The 19,184-nt window shown below is 40.7% G+C and overlaps 1 protein-coding gene across 2 annotated transcripts in view; it reads left to right on the forward strand.

Annotated features, from left to right (window-relative positions):
* The window catches only part of SLC2A9 (solute carrier family 2 member 9), a 175,632-nt gene that overhangs the window by 37,328 nt on the left and 119,120 nt on the right, over positions 1–19,184 (forward strand). For both annotated transcript variants that reach the window (XM_072126078.1, XM_072126079.1), the window contains exons 5-7: positions 1,139–1,299; positions 4,377–4,501; positions 8,411–8,556. In XM_072126078.1, coding sequence (XP_071982179.1) covers positions 1,139–1,299; positions 4,377–4,501; positions 8,411–8,556 — 432 coding nt within the window. The remainder of the gene's footprint in view (positions 1–1,138; positions 1,300–4,376; positions 4,502–8,410; positions 8,557–19,184) is intronic.

Raw genomic sequence — 19,184 nt, forward strand, 5'->3', positions numbered from 1 at the left:
AGCCGACACTTCTCTGAAAAGGATTCCCTGCCCGATGTCTGCTCTGGGGAACCCTAGGAGATGCAGTGACCATATATGGATAAAGATCTGAAGCTGATGACGTGGTCCCTGCTCTCCGCTAAGCCCGACACTTCTCTGAAAAGGATTCCCTCCCGATGTCTGTAGAAGCCATTCTGTACTGTGAGTTCAGGCTTTCAAAGTATTTACTATGCGGACACAGCGCCGGGACACAGCTGGACCTGGGGGGAAAATCCATGACAATCTCATAGCTGCCCGTGACACAGGGCAGAGGTTAAAAAACTTGACTTTCCCGGCAAAATCGGGACGGTTGGGAGCTATGCTTTAGCCTTAAGCTACAATAATCAGCTATAACAGTTATCACAGGCGTCTGTAATGAAGCTTTATTGGTAATCCTGGTTCTGATGACAATCCAACATTTTTTAAATCCAATTGTCACAGAGACCAAATAACATTTTATCTAGGGTTACAATTATAAAATATACAGTTCCGACTTGCATACAAATTTAACTTAAGAGCAAATCTAAAGAACCTATCTTGTACGTAACCCAGGGACTGCAATTACATACTGGATTTTTCCATTAAAAATTAAATAAAATCTACCATCAAACTCCATCATGATAATCGAGGGACACTTATTCATAGATCCGGGCACCGTGATTATATTTGTTATCCATGGCCTCCTTCCTTCAAAATATCAACTTTTAAAATTGTACTAATTCTCTCATTGCTGTAGCTTCACATGCTGCTACAATGAGCAGAACATGTCTCACCCAATCTCCTGCTCTCTCCACCCTCCCTATGCGTGTGTACTCTAGCAGCAACAGGAAGTGCAGCAGGAGGGGAGACCTGCTCTGCTCATTGTAACAGCCGGAGAAGCTACAACAATGAGGAAAACACCAACCAGATCTTTTTATTAGCATAAAAGATAGTTTTAGAAGGACGGAGGCCATGGATAACAAATATAATATTACCACAGTCATGGTACCTGGATGTATGGGTAAGTGTCCCTGGTTAATCATGCTTGGTTTTGATGGTAGATTTCCTTAAAATATGTCAGGCAGGATTTGAACCAGGCCTTTATCCTATATAATATTATTATATTTTGTTTTATCTACAGTATATACGACAACTATATAATGAAAGCTGGTCCTCGAGGTACAACTACAGTATAAGCAGCAACACGATAACTATAATGTGGTCTGTTACAGTATCCATCTTCGCTATTGGAGGTCTTACAGGGGCTCTGATTGTGACACCATTGGTAAATAACTTAGGAAGGTAAGTGGATACCTCCTCACTTACACATCCAGTGTATGATGTCTAGAAATGTCTCCCATCCTGAGTGTGATAGTAAAATGCAGTATCTATTATATGTTTGGTACTAAAATGCAAAGTAACTGCTTAGAATACGCAACTGACATAAGAGGTGATCAGGGGCGTCACTACAGGGGTAGCAGCCATAGCAGCTGTGATGGGGCCCTGAGTGACAGGGGGCTCAGCAACTGTGGTATTGGGTGTATATGCTCTATGTGTGTGTCGTGTGTATATGCTGTTTGTGTTTGTATATGCTGTATGTCTGTATATGGCATTGTATGTATCTGTGTATTTGCTGTAGGTGTGTATATATGTGATATGTATGTGCTCTATATGTGTGGCCATATGTGATGTTTATATGCTGTACGTATGTGTATGGGATGTATGGTTGTATATGGTACTACATGTATGTGTGTATATACTGTATGTATGTATATATGGTGTGTATATACAGTATGTGATGTGCATATGCTCTACATGTGTGTGCATATCTGATGTGTATATGCGGTATGTCTGTGTACATGATGCATGGGTGTACATGGTACTGCATGTATGTGTGTATATGCTGTATGTATGTATCTATGGTGTGTATTGTATATACTGTATTTGATGTGCATATGCTCTGCATGTGTGTGCATATCTGATGTGTATATGCGGTATATTTGTGTACATGATGCATGGGTGTACATGGTACTGCATGTATGTGTGTATATGCTGTATGTATGTATATATGGTGTGTATATACTGTATGTGATATGTATATGCTCTCTATGTGTGTGCATATCTGATGTGTGTATGCTGTATGCCTGTGTATATGATGAATGGGTGTACATGGTACTGCATGTATGTGTGTATATGCTGCATGTATGTATATATGGTGTGTATATACTGTACAAGATTGTAACTCAAATTTTAGAGTATACAAATAGGTCTACTTCTTAATGGGAAGGGGCCCAATTCAATAGCCTGCTATGGGACCCTGTATCTCCTAGTGACACCACTACCTGCTGTTATAATATATTTTGAAAATCAAATAAAAATTGTTGTTTAAAATGTGAAATTCATGAAAAATTCTCAATGTCTCATGTCATGAGCTGGGACTATAAAACCACCACATCTATACATTGGTTGCATAGTTTATATAATGATTATATCACATTTGTCAGGCAGGGGTTGGTAAGCTCATAGGCCGATATGTCACACATGTTTATTCAGAGATGTCACAATTATTAATACGATTTCTACACATGGATCATTGAGTCCCCCCCCCCCCCCATGCACTGACATAGAGCAGTATAAAAAAGGGACATGATATTCGTCATGTAAGAAATTGGAAATCTGACAGTGACTGTCACTAATTCTCTCCCACCTGAATTTATTGTCACTCTCCTATTATCATGTTTTGTCTGATTTACATCTATTGCTATGCAACTGCCAAATGTTCTAATGTAACAACATCTATCAAACTGTTTACTGACATTTATCGTCAGGGAATTAGTAATGGAAGACTGACATCATCTGTATCAAATTGATATAATATTACTGCAACCTCTATGTCGTTGTCTACCTCTGTCCGTGGAGTGCGGCTAAGGAGGTGCTGATTGTGTCTTTCTTAAATGCTTTCAGTGTGAACATGGGTTAAAACTTGTTGGCTTTTTAGAATGATCTATCTGACCACACCTATTCAGTAGTGGATTATAATATAGGCAGTTTGGGATGTAGCCCAGGGCCAAAGCCACCAAAACCACCCACCAAATTTTTTACTGAGAAGGGTCTTCAACTATGAAATCCTGGTCCATTTGTCCCTGCTCTCAATGCCCACAGCACACACAAGAGCCATTTCAGGACCTTTGAAGGTCCTTCAACAAAACCACAGATTGAAAGCAGGCAGAAGGGACACATCGTCCATTCCTCAAGAAGCTGATTCTAGTATCAGAAGTAGGAAGTGATTCCAGGCTTTTAGGGGCTATAATATACAGCCCCTGGCCCATGTCAGTCTTAACCGCCCCTTTACCCATTGCTCTCTTGCAGCTTGGCTCTCATTCATCAATAGTTAACCTGCTGTTTTTGACAGGTTCTCTCTCTACTCACATTACTTCTTTGCTCTGATCTCAGATTTCTGACACTGTTTGGTGCTGGGACTTTGATATCACATAACAGTTCTGCCCACCATTGTAAGGGTGTCTGTTAGCTCCAGACTTTTCTTGTGATTCTGATCTCCAGGTATCTGACTTTTTGCTTGTGTTTTGACTATCCCCTGCTCTTGTGATTTTGTACTGCTTTTGTGTTCAGGGTTCCTACTCAGCTCTGCAGACTCCCCTTATTTGTTTGTATTGTCTTGCCTTTGTGTTTGTGCCTTTGTACTTTGGCACAATGAGGGAATATCTCCTAGTTGTCCCTTACTGGTAGAGATTGTGATTAGAAATTAGATTGTGAAAGCTGGGAAGTGGGCCTAGCATTAAGGCCCGCTGTCTTTGTCTATTGTTCTAGTCTGTCTGTTCTCCCTGCGTTACAATTACATAATAAAATGTGCGCATTACGTTGAAAATTTGGATACAATTATAACGAGCCGTGCACCTGTGTGACATCACATGACCAGGGAATGGTTTGGATTTAAAGGAAGTAAAAGATGAAGCTTCCTGTTGCATGACAGCAAGCAGAGATCTTGGAAACCATAAAGAATTGATACAGAAAGTGTATTGGAAACTTTTGTAACTTTTCATTACACAAATAATATCAGTTATTATTGTGCTAAAAGTGAACAACCCCTTTAAAGCGTAACTGAGCTTTACAGAAATTTTTTTTATCAAAAGTGCAGATGATAATGGTAAACTTTGTAATATACTTTAGTAACAAAATCTGTCCTTGTGTTTTTCTCTGCATTTCTTCTTATTTAAGCAGTTTGGGAAGATGCCCCCCCTCTATAAAAATAGAATCATATTAAAATATAATTCTAATAATAATAATAATTATTATAATATAATCACCGTGTATGACTTTATAAGATAACTAACATTTCCATTTGTTCTTATGTGTTGCAGGAAAAAAACATTGCTGATCAACAACATATTTGCGCTTATGGCCGCATTATTGATATCATTAGCAAATCTAGCGGGGGCCCCGGAAATGGTGATTATCGGCCGCTTTATAATGGGAGTTGATGGAGGTAGAGTATTAGTCCTATTATCTATCATATATTATATAGTTATCAGACGGGGAAAATAAGATCCTGAAATGGGTCCTGATGACAAGATATACCAAGAGAGCTCAGATATCCGCATTAATATGATGAGAGGGTCATAATCTGACCCCCGGGACTCATTATCTGCCTTTATATAAGGATCCTAAAGCATATTGTAAGAATTATGTCTTAGTCTGCGGATAGATGAGTTATTATACTAAATTATACTACTAAAACTGCTTATATCCACAGAAAGGGGCTAAATATCACATTTCTGGGGGTCTGGTTGCTGGATTCTGCTTAGTTTGTTAAAAAAAAATCTAGCTACTCCCTGCCATAGAGATGTGTATTCTAGCCTGTACATTGTGTGTCTATGGTGGCTGCATGAGCTACCATCTAATATCCCTGTGTTGGGTTAAACTGCTCTGAGAAGGGAGGATTAACCCGCTCACTTTCAGCTTGATCTTCAAAAATACTGCTCATAGCATACTACAGCCAGGGAGAGAGCAAAAAGGGTCAAAACTCACAGCTGTGTAACAAATAAGAGAGGAGAAAGAGACCCGTCTTCAATCTTTAGCTTGGCAGCACCTAGGTAATTTATAAAATCTCAAATTATTACAAATTTTCTAAAAATTTTCTATACAGATAGACAAAACGAGTGAACAAAATACGGCTAACAACAAAACAGGTATGTTTATATGGGCACAAAAATGCTAGGTGGAAGATTATGTAATGGTGAAGAGTTTAACGGCCTCAGGTTGGCTGACATTATACCTTCAACTGATATAAGTTGTTTCTTACCTTACCAGCATACGATACCCGAGGATGATGTAGGGCTGGGTAGGAGCCTATCGTCATTACAGACAGGAAGGTGTGGGGTTCTAAATAGTCTAACTCTATTACCCCATGACTCACGCCCTTACAAGGGCAGTCCCAAAAACTGTCCCTTGTACTGAAACACGTATCACACCTCCCTGATGCGTTTCGACAGAGGTCTCATCAGAGCCAGACAGAGCCGTGTGTTCACACAAGGTGTTGACCAAGGTGTGACGGTCACATCTTGGTCAACACCTTGTGTGAACACACGGCTCTACTGAGGGATGAAGGCACTCCTTCCCCCTCCCCCTTAAGGCTAACCAGACTTGGAGGCATTAGCTGTATGGGCTACTTCTGTGTTGGTATATATTCTCCCTCTGATGAGACCTCTGTCGAAACGCGTCAGGGAGGTGTGATACGTGTTTTAGTACAAGGGACAGTTTTTGGGACTGCCCTTGTAAGGGCGGGAGTCATGGGGTAATAGGGTTAGACTGTTTAGAACCCTACACCTACACGATTACATTATCTTCCACCTAGCATTTTTGTGCCCATATATACATACCTGTTTTGTTGTTAGCCGTATTTTGTTCACTCATTTTGTCTATCTGTATGTATCTCTTTGACACTGTAAATTAGCGGTGTCAAATAAGAAGACATAACGCATCTCGCTCCTTAGTGAGTAGTTCCTAATTTTTATAAAATTTGTAATAAACTTGAGATTTTATAAATTACCTAGGTGCTGCTAAGCTAAGAATTGTTGATGGTAAATACATTTGTGTATATTTTTGAATTGTTGGCTGCTATTTCATCCGTCTTCAATCTTGTAGACAGATAGAAACGGAAAAGTAACATTGTAACTAAGTGCGATTATTGCAGTCTGTTTCTTTACAAACTAAGCAGAATTTCTCAATGACGTATATTACCAAAAACGTTCAACCCCCCCCCCCTATGCATTGTCAAAAATCATCTGAAATGACGGTCACTCTTAAAAATATATGTCATGGGAATTCCCCTTTAAGTAGTTGAAAGTTTGTGAATCATAAAACATTGAATATTTATGTTTAAAAGATTACTGAGCAGAAAGACAATGTTCTCAGTTTTGGTGAGACCAAGCTGGTACTAAGACAGAGAATCGAGCCTGAATCATGTTCCTTTGATTGAAAGTTGTGCTGCAGTTACTCTTTCTGACCACTACATAAAGAATGGAGCTGTTTTTCCAGGTTCGTTCTCTATGCTGATATTCTAGAGCCTGAGGCTGTCCATTTAGTGGAGGTCCGGAGTGTCAGAACCTCACCAATCTTAAATTACTGACCTATTCTATGGAAAGATCATCAGTATCACTAAAATGGAATACCCCTTTAAATATCATTTGGCTGAATGTTTGATTGTTTGCAATTACAGAAAATATCTGACAATTTTGTGTGATGCCATTATGTGCGGTTTAAGAGATTTCCAGTATTAAAATACACAAAAAAAATTTATTCCTATTCATTTGTTGGTCAGGATTTATCTTTAGATTCCTACTGTTCTTCAAATGATGTCTCGCTGTTATTTCACTTTTTTTTTCTCTTTTACAACTTCTTTTGTTCTGTTGTTTGTCAAGTAGAATTTTCATTTTTTTTCCCCAATTGTGCAGCAAACAAAAGTCATTTTACTATAAAACATTTGTTTAGCTTCATGTTATTCATTTTATACTACAAGGATATCAGAAAAGATTCCAATGTTAACAGAACTGGATATATTGAGGATGGAGGAATGAAATATGTACATGACCATGTCCGGGCTCTTCTTGGTCTTCTTATATGGGATGATAATAACCGGGGGTGTAAGTAGAGGGGGTGCAGAGGGTACCTGTGTCTGCTCAGTATATGGAAACACATGGTGGAAATATGCAGAAAGCTGCTGAGCTACATACACACTCAGCGGAGGTCATTTGAACCTTTGAGGGACGGATGCAACGTATTACATCCAGCCCCAGCCTCCGATGAGCGTATGTTATGGAAGGTCCTCAGTAATGTGACTTTCCATATAAGGAAATACCCTGAACATTAGCATCAGACATGATGTTCACTCCACCTCCTGCTTTCAGGGGGGAAAGTGAGGAAGAGGATGACGTATCACACTGTATGCAAATACAGTGTGATACGTCCTAGTCCTCCATTGTAAGTCATAAAAACATGATGTAAACCAAGCCTAAGTCATAGATAATGCCCCTTCCATTGTCTCAATTCAGAGCAGTGGAGGGGGCATCTTTGTGACTAACAGGCAGCTACCCTAAACAAGTAAGCAGCCATTTTACAAGAGAGCATGTATCAGAGATTAATAAAGAAATGGAGGCACTCAGAGCATTGGGTATGTTGACTAGTCAGGGTTAATGTTAGTCATATTTTTTTGGGGGGGAGGGTCTTTAGGATTCAAAGTGGGGGAAAGTGTTGCTGAACACTAAGCTGCAGTGCAAAAACTGAATGATTCTTGTGTAGGACGCTTGGGCAGGCCAGCTATATGGGACTCAAGTGTATTCATCTGAATGATGGTTGTGTAGGACGCTTGGGCAGGCCAGCTATATGGGAGTCAAGTGTATTCATCTGAATGATGGCTGTGTAGGACGCTTGGGCCGGCCAGCTATATGGGACTCAAGTGTATTCATCTGAATGATGGCTGTGTAGGACGCTTGGGCCGGCCAGCTATATGGGACTCAAGTGTATTCATCTGAATGATGGTTGTGTAGGACGCTTGGACAGGCCAGCTATACGAGATTCAAGTGTATTCATCTGAATGATGGTTGTGTAGGACGCTTGGGCAGGCCAGCTGTATGGGACGCAAGTGTATTGTGCTGGCCATATTGGTCTATCTGTCCCTTTGTTCAGATAGAAGGACCTTCATTCCAGTTATCAGTGAATGTTCCTCCCATTTGTCATACTAATTTAAATTTCTCATGGTTATTGTGTATATTTTTGCTTTGATCTTTTTTTTTTTTAGTTTCTGTCCAATCTAGAACCTTAACTTGTAATGACGGTATTTACCACATATTTCCCGTTGTATGGTTCTTTCATTATGATATTGTTATGTTTTTTTCAGGTATAGCGCTCAGCACCCTCCCGATGTATCTCAATGAGATAGCACCAAAGAAGATCCGCGGGTCTTTGGGTCAGATCACTGCGATACTGATCTGTGTGGGAGTATTTACCGGTCAAGTCTTGGGTTTACCAGAAATATTTGGACGGGTAAGGACTACATTTATGGCATTTTCTTGGGGAACAGGTTCTTCACCCTCTTTCTTTTTTATTTCTTTATAGCTTTAAAATAAAAAGTCTTTTACAAATATTCCTGACAAACAATGCGTGTACATGTCTCATACATGTCTCATGAGTGTCCATAGTAACAGACTACAAACATTGGAAGGTAATTAATTAAGACTGCTGTCTTAAAGAAAATCTATCATCAAAAATGTTAAACTTTTAAAATTATGTCAATGAGCCTCAGGGGCAGCCTTAGCCCCTCTGTCATGTGGCTTTACCGGTTGTTAGACGGTCTCACCTTCTCCCTGCTCCCTCAGCACTTCTGTAGTGACCACTTCATGCTGTATTCTCAGTGCTCAGAGGGCATGGTGAACCAGGTTGTGACAGCCTTACAGGTAGCCCCTCAGGCTCGTTAGCATTATTTTAAAAGTTGGATGGATAACAAATATAAGAAGATTACCACAGTCGCGGTGCCTGGATCCAAGAGTAAGTGTCCCTGGTTTATCATGATGGATTTTGATGGTAGATTTCCTTTCAAAACCGGTATTAGAATTCCATTCTGCTTGTGCATTGCATTCCGGATCTCCTAAAATACTTCATATGGGATCTCTATCAGATCAGACCTGTTCAGACGTATTTAAACACCTGCCCTTGTCCTCACCCATCACATACAAAGTGATGTGCGGTGCACAAAATCCAGGATACTGGTTGACAAAGGCTTTATAAATTCCCCCAATGACTTTGTAGCATAGAATAAATTCACCAATAATAATGCTTTCTTCTATTACTTTTTGCTAACCTGGGTAAAAAATGATGCACGCCTGCAACTTGAGCAACTATCCATACTGCCCCCGGTGCCCCCACCAGGAACTCCTCTGCACCTGTTTTTGGACTGCTCCTCTGCTCAGGGTCAGTTGGACGCCCTGGAATACAAACCCAAAGACTGAGTGCCCAAACACGATGCCATGTTTTTTGGATTGTTTCAGTGCACCCCCAGTGTTGGGGCTCTCTAGGATACCCGGCGTCTTCTCAGGGATTAATCTAAACTCTCTACCGTCTGAGTTGAGCTATAGAACGGCACTTCAGCCCCCCTGTCCAGAAGTAATATATTAGGTTTTTTTTTTTTTTTTTAAGGAAGGGGGTTCTTTATGTAGTGTCTTACACTGGATGTGAAAAGACACTATTTTTAGGTGTCAGGTCCTGCTTTGTCGCAGGTGACTGTGTCCCTGATGCTGCCCCCATTTTACAACATGTGGTGCCGCCTGAGGCAAGAGGCTCAACTCATCTCACGAATGGCGCATGTCTGTGCCTTATAAACTATTTTAAGGACACTATTTTGTAAGAGATGCCTTACTTGCTACAAAAAGGCTTTGTCTATCTTTGCATGCCACCATCTGGTCCTGCCAGTGTATGCAATTGAAAGGAGACAAAGAAGAAGTGGGATTCTAATAGGATCCATTCCACTCTTCTTCTTGGTGGCAATGGCCAAAGCAGAAGTCTATATCTTTACTGCAAGAACACGGTGAGCAACATCTTTGACCCTAACAGTAGCAGCAGCTTCTAAAACCTATTAGGGGGAAGCAATTCTTTTAAGGAATCTGAGAAACGGAGGACAATCCTAGGACAACATGAAAGTTCACAGACGTGGTGGTGGGACAGGATGACTAGTATTGTGAGGGCTCTATGGCTTGTTGGGGACAATGACTTTTCTCCTGCTTCTAATTATGGGAACACCTTATAGTTGTCTTTCCTTACAGCAACAAGCGAAGATGGTCTTGTTGCCACTAGAATACGTAAGGCCAATGAAGCAGATGAGGATCTAAGCTGTTCACACAATCCTCTGTACTGTTTACCCAGTCATTAAGGGTTACTCATACAGGAAAATGTGAAAAACACATAACCATTAAGCAGATATCAATCTCTACATTGTCATACGAATAGTAGCTGTTGACTGTCACCGTCGCCTCATGCGCCAGTGGAATTGTTACTTATTAATACAATATGAGAACACAGGGGTCTAAGAAAAGATGATCCAAAATTGTGACTTCATGGGGAATACAAATGTTTTCTAAAATAGGTCCGCCGGGAGAGGTCGCCTTTAAGTGATATGGGGCCATACATTAAATGTATTATCGCTAACAGCAACCAAATTGTATGGGAGGTGAATTGTGATTGATCACTTTTGATGCAGGTCAGGATAATTTATTGCTGTGATTTCTTATTTCGGTTCTTTGCAATCTTTTGTTTCCCATCGTGTAAGAGATCATAAATTGCTTCCGTACCGGTGAGCTCAACAATGGGACGACAAAGTGGTTCTGCGACCAGCAGAGGCTAATTGATAGAATTGCCCCCAATGTGTTCTGGAATATGTTGGCTTCATTTGCCTGAGAATCATCTGTTTATGCTTTTTGGAATAGGAAATGCTCATTTTACTTGTTTACTATTCAATTGAATGTTGAGAGTGAGCTAATCTGTCACAATTTACCTGTGGTTTTGACCATCCAATATTAAGTAGTATATTCCAGGATTGTAGCTGGATCCATATCAGATCAATCAAGGTCCAAACAACAGTTTGAAGAGCTAACAGCTTTCAGAGAAGTGATGTGACCTCTTCAAATCTGTCTCTTAGCTGAAACTGGAATAGCCAAGTCTCTTCCTCCCTAAAGAGGTCAGGGGTTACAGAAACAAATGCGCACATCTGTTCTACTCTGTTGCTGTGACTCCAGCAGTTACAGAAATAGCGGAATTCTCTCTGCTTTGCTACTATGTAACTTATTTACCTCTTTGGATGTTATGGAAAAATTTTAAAAAAGCCATGTTATGGGATTTCCATTATTCTTGAATGGGTTAGATCCAGAAGAGCTCATGTGATAATATCCCTTTAAAGTGCTTTTCATGGGCTATGAATAATGGCCTATCATGTTTGCTGCTCCCAATACTGAAAGCTATACATAGAATCAGAAGTAGATGTGCCATTGACTATATTGTTCCAGTGACGTAATTTGGAACTAAGCTCATCAGTCAAAACATTCCTCAGCTTAGAAAAATATGAATAAAGTACCAATTCCTAGCAATGATTCATTGTGGGAGAAAAAGTAATGTAGAGATGAGTGGACACAAACTTTAAATTTGGGGTTAAGGTGCATCCCATGAGACCAAGACATATTGGTGGAATGGAGGCCTTGCAGCCAATCCGGCAAATTGATGCCTCTAGCTACTAGCCATAGATGTGATTGGTCAGTGGGACAGCCCTGACCAATCGCAGGCATGGCTAGTAGCTATGCCTAAAATTCAGAGACATCACTCCTGGTAGGATCTCATAAATATCAGCCTTGGGAGACCCTCAAAAACATCACTCCTGGTAGGCTGTCAGAAATATTACATCACCTCTGGTAGACCCTCAGAATAATTATCTCAGTGCCCGAGATGGGGGTGGCCCCAATGTTATGCTGGTTCTGCCAAGCGCCGTCGAGTTGTCACCACATGTTGCTGCTCTCCTGAAGGGATTGCAATGGGAAATAAGTCCAGAGAGTCAGGGTCTGCAGTGAATAGTTTTTTCTTTACTACAGAAACAAAGAAATGCAAGCAAATCAAGGGACTAACTCCTCCCTGGCAGAAGAGGGTTTAATGCTGAGTAAAGGCCTGGCATAGCTGTCCCTCTATTTCTTAGAAACCTGGTACCCTGGTCACAAGCTAGGAGCCCAAAGTCTATGGCAGAGTATCCCCATCTCAGCTTCTTCTTCTGGTTGCTCAGGTAGACTGAAATTCTTCTCCTCTCATAGGAGAAAAAGAAAACTGCCCATAGACTAACATTGAGTCCCTATAATATTCTATGGCAGCAAGTTTCTAAAGTGTAAACAACTTTCCAGACAGCACCTGTCATTCTAAAGCTCAAGCTGTCTGCTTTTCTAGTAAACAAGTCTATTTTTGTTTTTCAAAACAATCTCTTTTAAAGCTGGAAAATTACTGGCTTCTCTTGAGTTAGAGGTACACCGCCAGAAATGTCTCTCATTGTTCATTAACTCTTTCTACTAGTCTAAACAGATACAATAATAATCAACAGAATGTATATAATAAAACAAAAGATTAATGCAAGTTAACTGATGTAAAATAAATTACTGAGTTTGCATAGGGGAAATATCCAAATGTCCAAAATTTAATGCTCCTCTGTCACGGGGCACTACATTGGGCCTTCAGGTATATCATCCATGGTAGGTTGACTTTGAAGTAGTAACCTTAGAAGCTGTCAAAATTACACTTTGTATAGATTACTCAATCTGAAAAATAGTTCTCCTACATGGACATGCACAGATCCATTGTAGATAGAGGAAAGATTCTCTGTAGGACCTTCAGATACATTACATCTCGTAGGCCCTCGGAGACTTCACTTCTCGTGAGCCCACTGCACTCTAGTCTTTACTCTAGTAAAGAGATTTATAAAAAATGTATTGCAAAGTTAGAGTGTCTAGTCTTACCTAACACTACTGTATCTAATATTTTTTTCTTGTTTCATTTGCATAATCTTTGTCGCACCAAGTGAGGCGCCTTTCCCCCGAGGCAACGCTCCTTTTGTTATACTAGTTGGAAGAGTGTCAAAAAACTGCCTGGCCCCCTTGGTAAAGTTGGTGCAAGGCATTTTAGACAGTTTTTTTGTGGAGCAAATGACTTCAGAATTCTGTACAGTTGGATAATTCTGTTACATTAATTCTCTAAATGATAAAAAAGAACAGTATGATGACAGATAACAGGACTATTTTTCACTCATAACTGCAAAACAAAATAAAAATTAAAAAAAACACAGAATAAAATGGTCTTTCTGTACTCATATAGCCTCAGCCAATAAAAGCCAAAGGGTTAAACTGGCCCATCTGTGTATCCGCCATAAAATGCAGCTGCTTAAAAAACCCGTTTCCTCCTCGATGAGGATTTCATGCTGATGGGGATGTAATAGGGAAATGTAGGAGATGACAGATCCAAATATGTCTTTGTCAGCTACACAGAAAGCAACGGGAGAGATTTGTCAAAATATGTGAAAGGTTAAATCATCCATTGTGACAATAATTTTCTCGACTGGAATATGCCACCCTCTGCATCTGATTACACTGTGCCACGACGTGTCAGCGTCTTGAGTGGGCGTTAAAAAAAGAGTCAAGAAATCAAATAATTTAACCCATAAAAAAAATGTTAACACAGTGAGACCGGTCGCAGGCACACAGTCACACCGCAGGCTACCACACAACCACTAGAGGCACACCTCGCACATGACTTCAGAGGAGGGGTATGGAGGGGATTCCAAACCTATTTTTACACCCAAAACTTATTATAGTCATAATGTATCATAAATAGTATGTACAAAAAACACATAAAACACATTAAAAATGAGTACACACCAAACTAGGCTCCCTTAATAAGATTAAAGAGTTACTGTAAAGGTTTTTTTCCCCACAAATCAATAGCTGTCGGGTGCTTCTTTGCTATGCTCCTCAGATTATCTCATTGCTGCAGTAGCTGCTTCCTCTGCCTGTGCTGATAAGCCCTGTGAGTCCGTACTTTATCATTCAGTTTTTTTCGAGGGGCTGCTGCTCCCTGCTCACAGAGGAGGCGGTCATGCAACTGTGCTCTCTCTGTGTATATGTAGCACAGTTCAGAGAATTCAAGACTGTGGGTACAGATGCCTCCTGTACAGAATAGTGAGGTACAAGATCTCCCCTGTTCCCTATCAGTCCCTCCATACCAGTCTGTGATTCTACAAAACTTTCTTTGTGTCTCTCCTTATGCTTCCTCCTTCCTTCCCCCACCTTGACATCAGCACAGTGCAGATAAGCTATTAACCCTTAATTCTCAAATAGCAGAGGCTATACACTGCATGTATCTGGGTTACTTATGATTTATACCACTTATTACATGTTCCCTGCTCCTCCATGTGATGGAAGCTGCCAGGCTGAGAGAGTACAAAGTGGACATCATTCTGTTTTTAAGGGGGAAATCACATATAATAATCTGGTAAAATCATAATAACTTTAAAGTTAAGCTCTAAAGACCCCCAAGACTAAGAGTGCCCCTGCTTACGGATACCAAACAGATTTTCACATTGTCAAAACTCTATGCCAATGACCTATTTACAGAACCAGTATTAGAACTACCTCTATATACAGATCCCGAATCCAGTCCTTCTGTATACAGACTCCAGTCCAGTCCCCTTTAAGCAGAACTAACACTTGGTGAGACAGACCCAGACCTTACCTGACTGGGTCACCACATTCTTAAAGATTATAAACTAGAGCTTTCCCCTATAGATAATCCAGAACCAATATTAGTCTAGCAGACCACAACCACCTTACCAGACCACACGCTCCTTTCTACAGGCCCTAATGGTGGTGTTATAGCATCTCTGTGAAGACTCAGGCTGAGTTTGCCAGACAGGCTGAGTAACCCATGGCCTCCTACTGAAGTCCTGGGCAGTGCAGAAGGGATGTAACTACAGAGGTATAAAATGTATGTGTGTGTGTATATGCTGGATGTCTGTCGATAGCATGTATGTTTATGCTGTATGTATGTATATGTGATATATGTATACTGTATGTATGTTTATGCTGTATGTGTGTATATGTGATGTATGTATACTGTATGTATGTTTATGCTGTATGTATGTATATGTGATGTATGTATACTGTATGTATGTTTATGCTGTATGTGTGTGTATATGTTGTATGTATCTTATATTAATGTGTTTTTATATCAGTGTATGATATGTATATTATTTTAAGTATTTTTTTCACCATTATTTAATTTCATATACAGTAGAGGTGCATGTACTGTATTTAAGATTGCCCCTTATTATCTAGGCAGGTTATGCCCACCACTCAGATCTTGTTTGAAATCGCTTGTGTACATGTGAAAGGAATAAGACTAAAGAACGGAATAGAAGTGCACGGGAATTGGAGTGTGAGTGGAGTGAAGGGGAAGCTCTCAGGGGACAGATAAGGGTGTGTCCAGGCTGAAGCTCATGAATAATTCTCACTTCTCTGCTCTGATTTGTGTAGATTGTACCCATCTAATTTGCATACACATTGGGATAAAGATTTATTTTATGTATATATTATTAATATTATATAGTAAATTATTCTTATTTGTTATTACAGTACATTGGGGTCCAACAATTTGATATATAACAAACTTCTGGGTAGATATAAATAGAGCGGTGATGGATGAGACGGTTTAATTTGATGTAACGGGTGTTCTTTAAGATTCTACTAATAAATCTGTCCCATTGTATCCACTGATTTAATAAACAGTAAACTTCCTGTGGAAACCATTCCATTGTATTCTGCCTGTTGACTCAGTGAGTAAATAGCCCATTCCTCTATATGGTGATAAAATGCACCTTGTGTAATTAGTATTTCTTTATGAAACTCTGTGGGGCTCATTTACTAAGGGTCCGAATCGCGCTCTTTCGACGGGTTTCCCGGCGATTTCCGATTTGCGCCAAATTGCCCTGGGATTTTGGCGCACGTGATCGGATTGTGGCGCATCGCCGCCGGCTTTTACGTGACACAAATTGGGGGGCGTGGCTGTCGGACAACCCGACGGATTCGGAAAAAACGCGGAATTTAAAAAAGAATTTGTGTCGCAAGATCAGCACTCACACGTACCGGGACGAAGAAGGTGAACTCCGCCGGACCTCGGCGCAGCAGCGACACCTGGTGGATATCAGGCACACGGACCTTTGTGAATCCGGGGTTGTGCTGTTATACCTTACATCCCAGCCTGGTGTCATACTGTGCACATGGCTCCTCTATCATTTTACCATAACCTATCATTTTTTTCTTGCATATTCCTACAACGTTACCATTTCTCAGGGATGCATTACCATTGCCTCTTCTTGACTCCCTAATGAAGTAGATCAAAGATGTAAGAAAATTGCGTATGCAGAGATGTGTGTTAAACATCATTGCCTGTCATCCAGGGCGAGAATCCTCATTAGGTAAAGCAAGGCAGCGCTTCGGGGCGGCAGAGGCTAAGAGGCAAGCGAATTAGATAGAACTGGAATCTTTTTTTTTTAATTTATGATATGAGGATAAATCAGAAACCTGGATTTTACTGTTTGGCGTGTGTTATGCAGGAATTTTTATGCAATGTTGCAAAATGTAGATGTGAGTCCAGTTACGGAGGCCACTACATGGTGACCTATGCCGATCCTGCAGCTAAGGTTTAGAGTGACATTCCGTATTATATCCAATGGGGAGTGTTTAATGATAATGCCACATTTTTAGTAAATCCCTCACAGATGTGTTTTATTCCTTACCCTTCCTACTGGCTAGACCTTATCTTTCAACTATTTTGGATTGAGCAGGACTGTACCAAAATTTGGGGTCTGCCTTGCGGTCCCAGGTAGTGAGAGGAAGTGTATGTGGGTACATTAAAAATAAGGGTGTTTCCAAAAATCTTAAATTTGGGGGGCGTGTAAGTGGGTACTAAAGGAAGGGAGATTTATTAGTGGGCAAGTAGTAAAAAAGAGGGCATTATAAGTTGCACAGTTTTACTAGGGTGGCATTATTTATGGGGGGCACCATAAGGGGACTTTTTTTGTTTTAGCATCAGGGTTAAGGGGCTACTTAAATATTCAAGCAAACTTAGTGCTTTAATTTTTGAAGATGCTGATGATGCTTGCCTGATATTGCCTGGTTACTGCTATGGTGTGACTGCTTTGTGCAAGCTAAGGGATGTTTTTTCAGGATACAGTGTGTGACAGATACCTGCAGATTACGGTCAGGACCATTATACAGGCGGTCCCGTACTTAAGCACACCCGACTTCCAGACGACCCCTAGTTCCAGACAGACCACTCTGCCCACTGTGACCTCTGGAAAAGCTCTATTGATAATCCTTGTTCCCATTACAGCAAAAAAATTTGAAACTCCAATTGTCACTGGGGCAAATAAAAAAAAAATTGTCAGAAACTACAATTATAAAATATACAGTTTCGACTTACATACAAACTCAACTTAAGAACAACCCTATGGAACGTAACGTACGTAACCCGGGGATTACCAGTATTGATGTCTAGGGTTAAGCTGACCCGAACCCTAACCTGGTCTTCAGCCAGAAGTTTGTGTGCGGGTTCACCCCAACTGGTAACACCTGTGATCAGTGCTGACATTTACCCTAGGATTGCTTCTCCCCATGACACCATCAACTTTGGCGGCAAAATTTAAAGGGTTAACTACTGCGTATATGTGTTCCCATTTGATCCCCAAACTCAAAGTTTATCGGTACTTGGTATAAATGAGAATATGTTTGTTTTTTTCCCCCCAGGCAGAGATGTAGGTATGTAGGTTTTCCATGCAATGTCTCACACCCATGCAGACATTTGATGTGAAGAGACACTGGGGCACAGTGCAGTGTGTACTAAGAACTGTGCAGTAGCCTGTGTATAGTGCAGGGGGCGCCAGATTCATGATTTCTGCCACCTGTTCTTCATGAATCTGACGTCCCACTGCTCCGACAAAGAGCACCACCTTTAATAAGGGGAGTGCAACACACTCCTGTCGGACTCTGCTTGAAAAATGTGGCGCACGGTCCGACGGTACACCTCCATCAGTGCACAAAATTGTGTTGCGTGTAGAATAGTGCAGCCGAGACACAAATGTGGCGCAAACACTTCTTAAATACATGTTCAAGCAGTTTGCACATGAAAGAACTTGCAAAGTCCGACAGAAAACTGACACACTGACCTTAGTAAATGTGTCCCCATACTTTTTAGTGTCAAGTTCTGCTTTGTAGCTGGACTGCACCCCTGTTGCTGCCCCCCATCTTGCGGTGGATAGTGCTGCCTGATGCAATAGGCTCAACTCGCCTCATGGCTGGTGCATTTCTGACTGAGGCAACTAGCAGCACACACAAAGGTCTCATAATTCTCCTCTACCCAATAATGGAGGTCAAAGTCGAATATATATATTAGTACAGACACTAACCAGGCAGCTAGACTTTATTATCTGAGGGCTTTGCTCTATTGATTGCGATTCTAGTGATGTTTTTAGGTTATTTTTATTCGGGAAAAATAAAATAAAGATAGAATTTCAGCACCACCATCACTGCCTATTGCGTACAGTAGATTGAGCGGTGGTGATCAGTAATTACCCTCAGTAGTACAAGGATGGGAAAAATTTTAGCCTGGGCTCCATTTGCCGTCATCCGTCTTCTGCCGACAGAGTGAAGACATAATGAGCGGAGCAAGACTGAGTCATTCAGAAATAGAACAGAGAATTGGAGACTGAGACATCTATAATCTCACATATAATGATGACAGCGTAGTGACGGCCGAGAGTCCCGAAGTCCTGAGACAACTCATCACGAAGGTCATAAGAGAAACATAGCGCTAAAACTAACCAGAAAGCGGAGGCGGAGGTGAGATGACTTCATCTGACCAATGGAATTGTACGTGATAATGAATCCATATAAACACATTCCTTTGCTTATGGTGAGAAATAAGTAGAAAACAGCGTCCGGGTCTGTAATGAAGAAAATAACAAGTCTAGAGATATTCATAAAAGTAATATTGCGGCTGCGGATTTCATGCCTGCTCAGCAGCGACTGATCATCAAGATTCAGCTG

This window comes from Engystomops pustulosus, chromosome 1 (assembly GCF_040894005.1).
Source record: "Engystomops pustulosus chromosome 1, aEngPut4.maternal, whole genome shotgun sequence".
Lineage (NCBI taxonomy): Eukaryota > Metazoa > Chordata > Amphibia > Anura > Leptodactylidae > Engystomops > Engystomops pustulosus.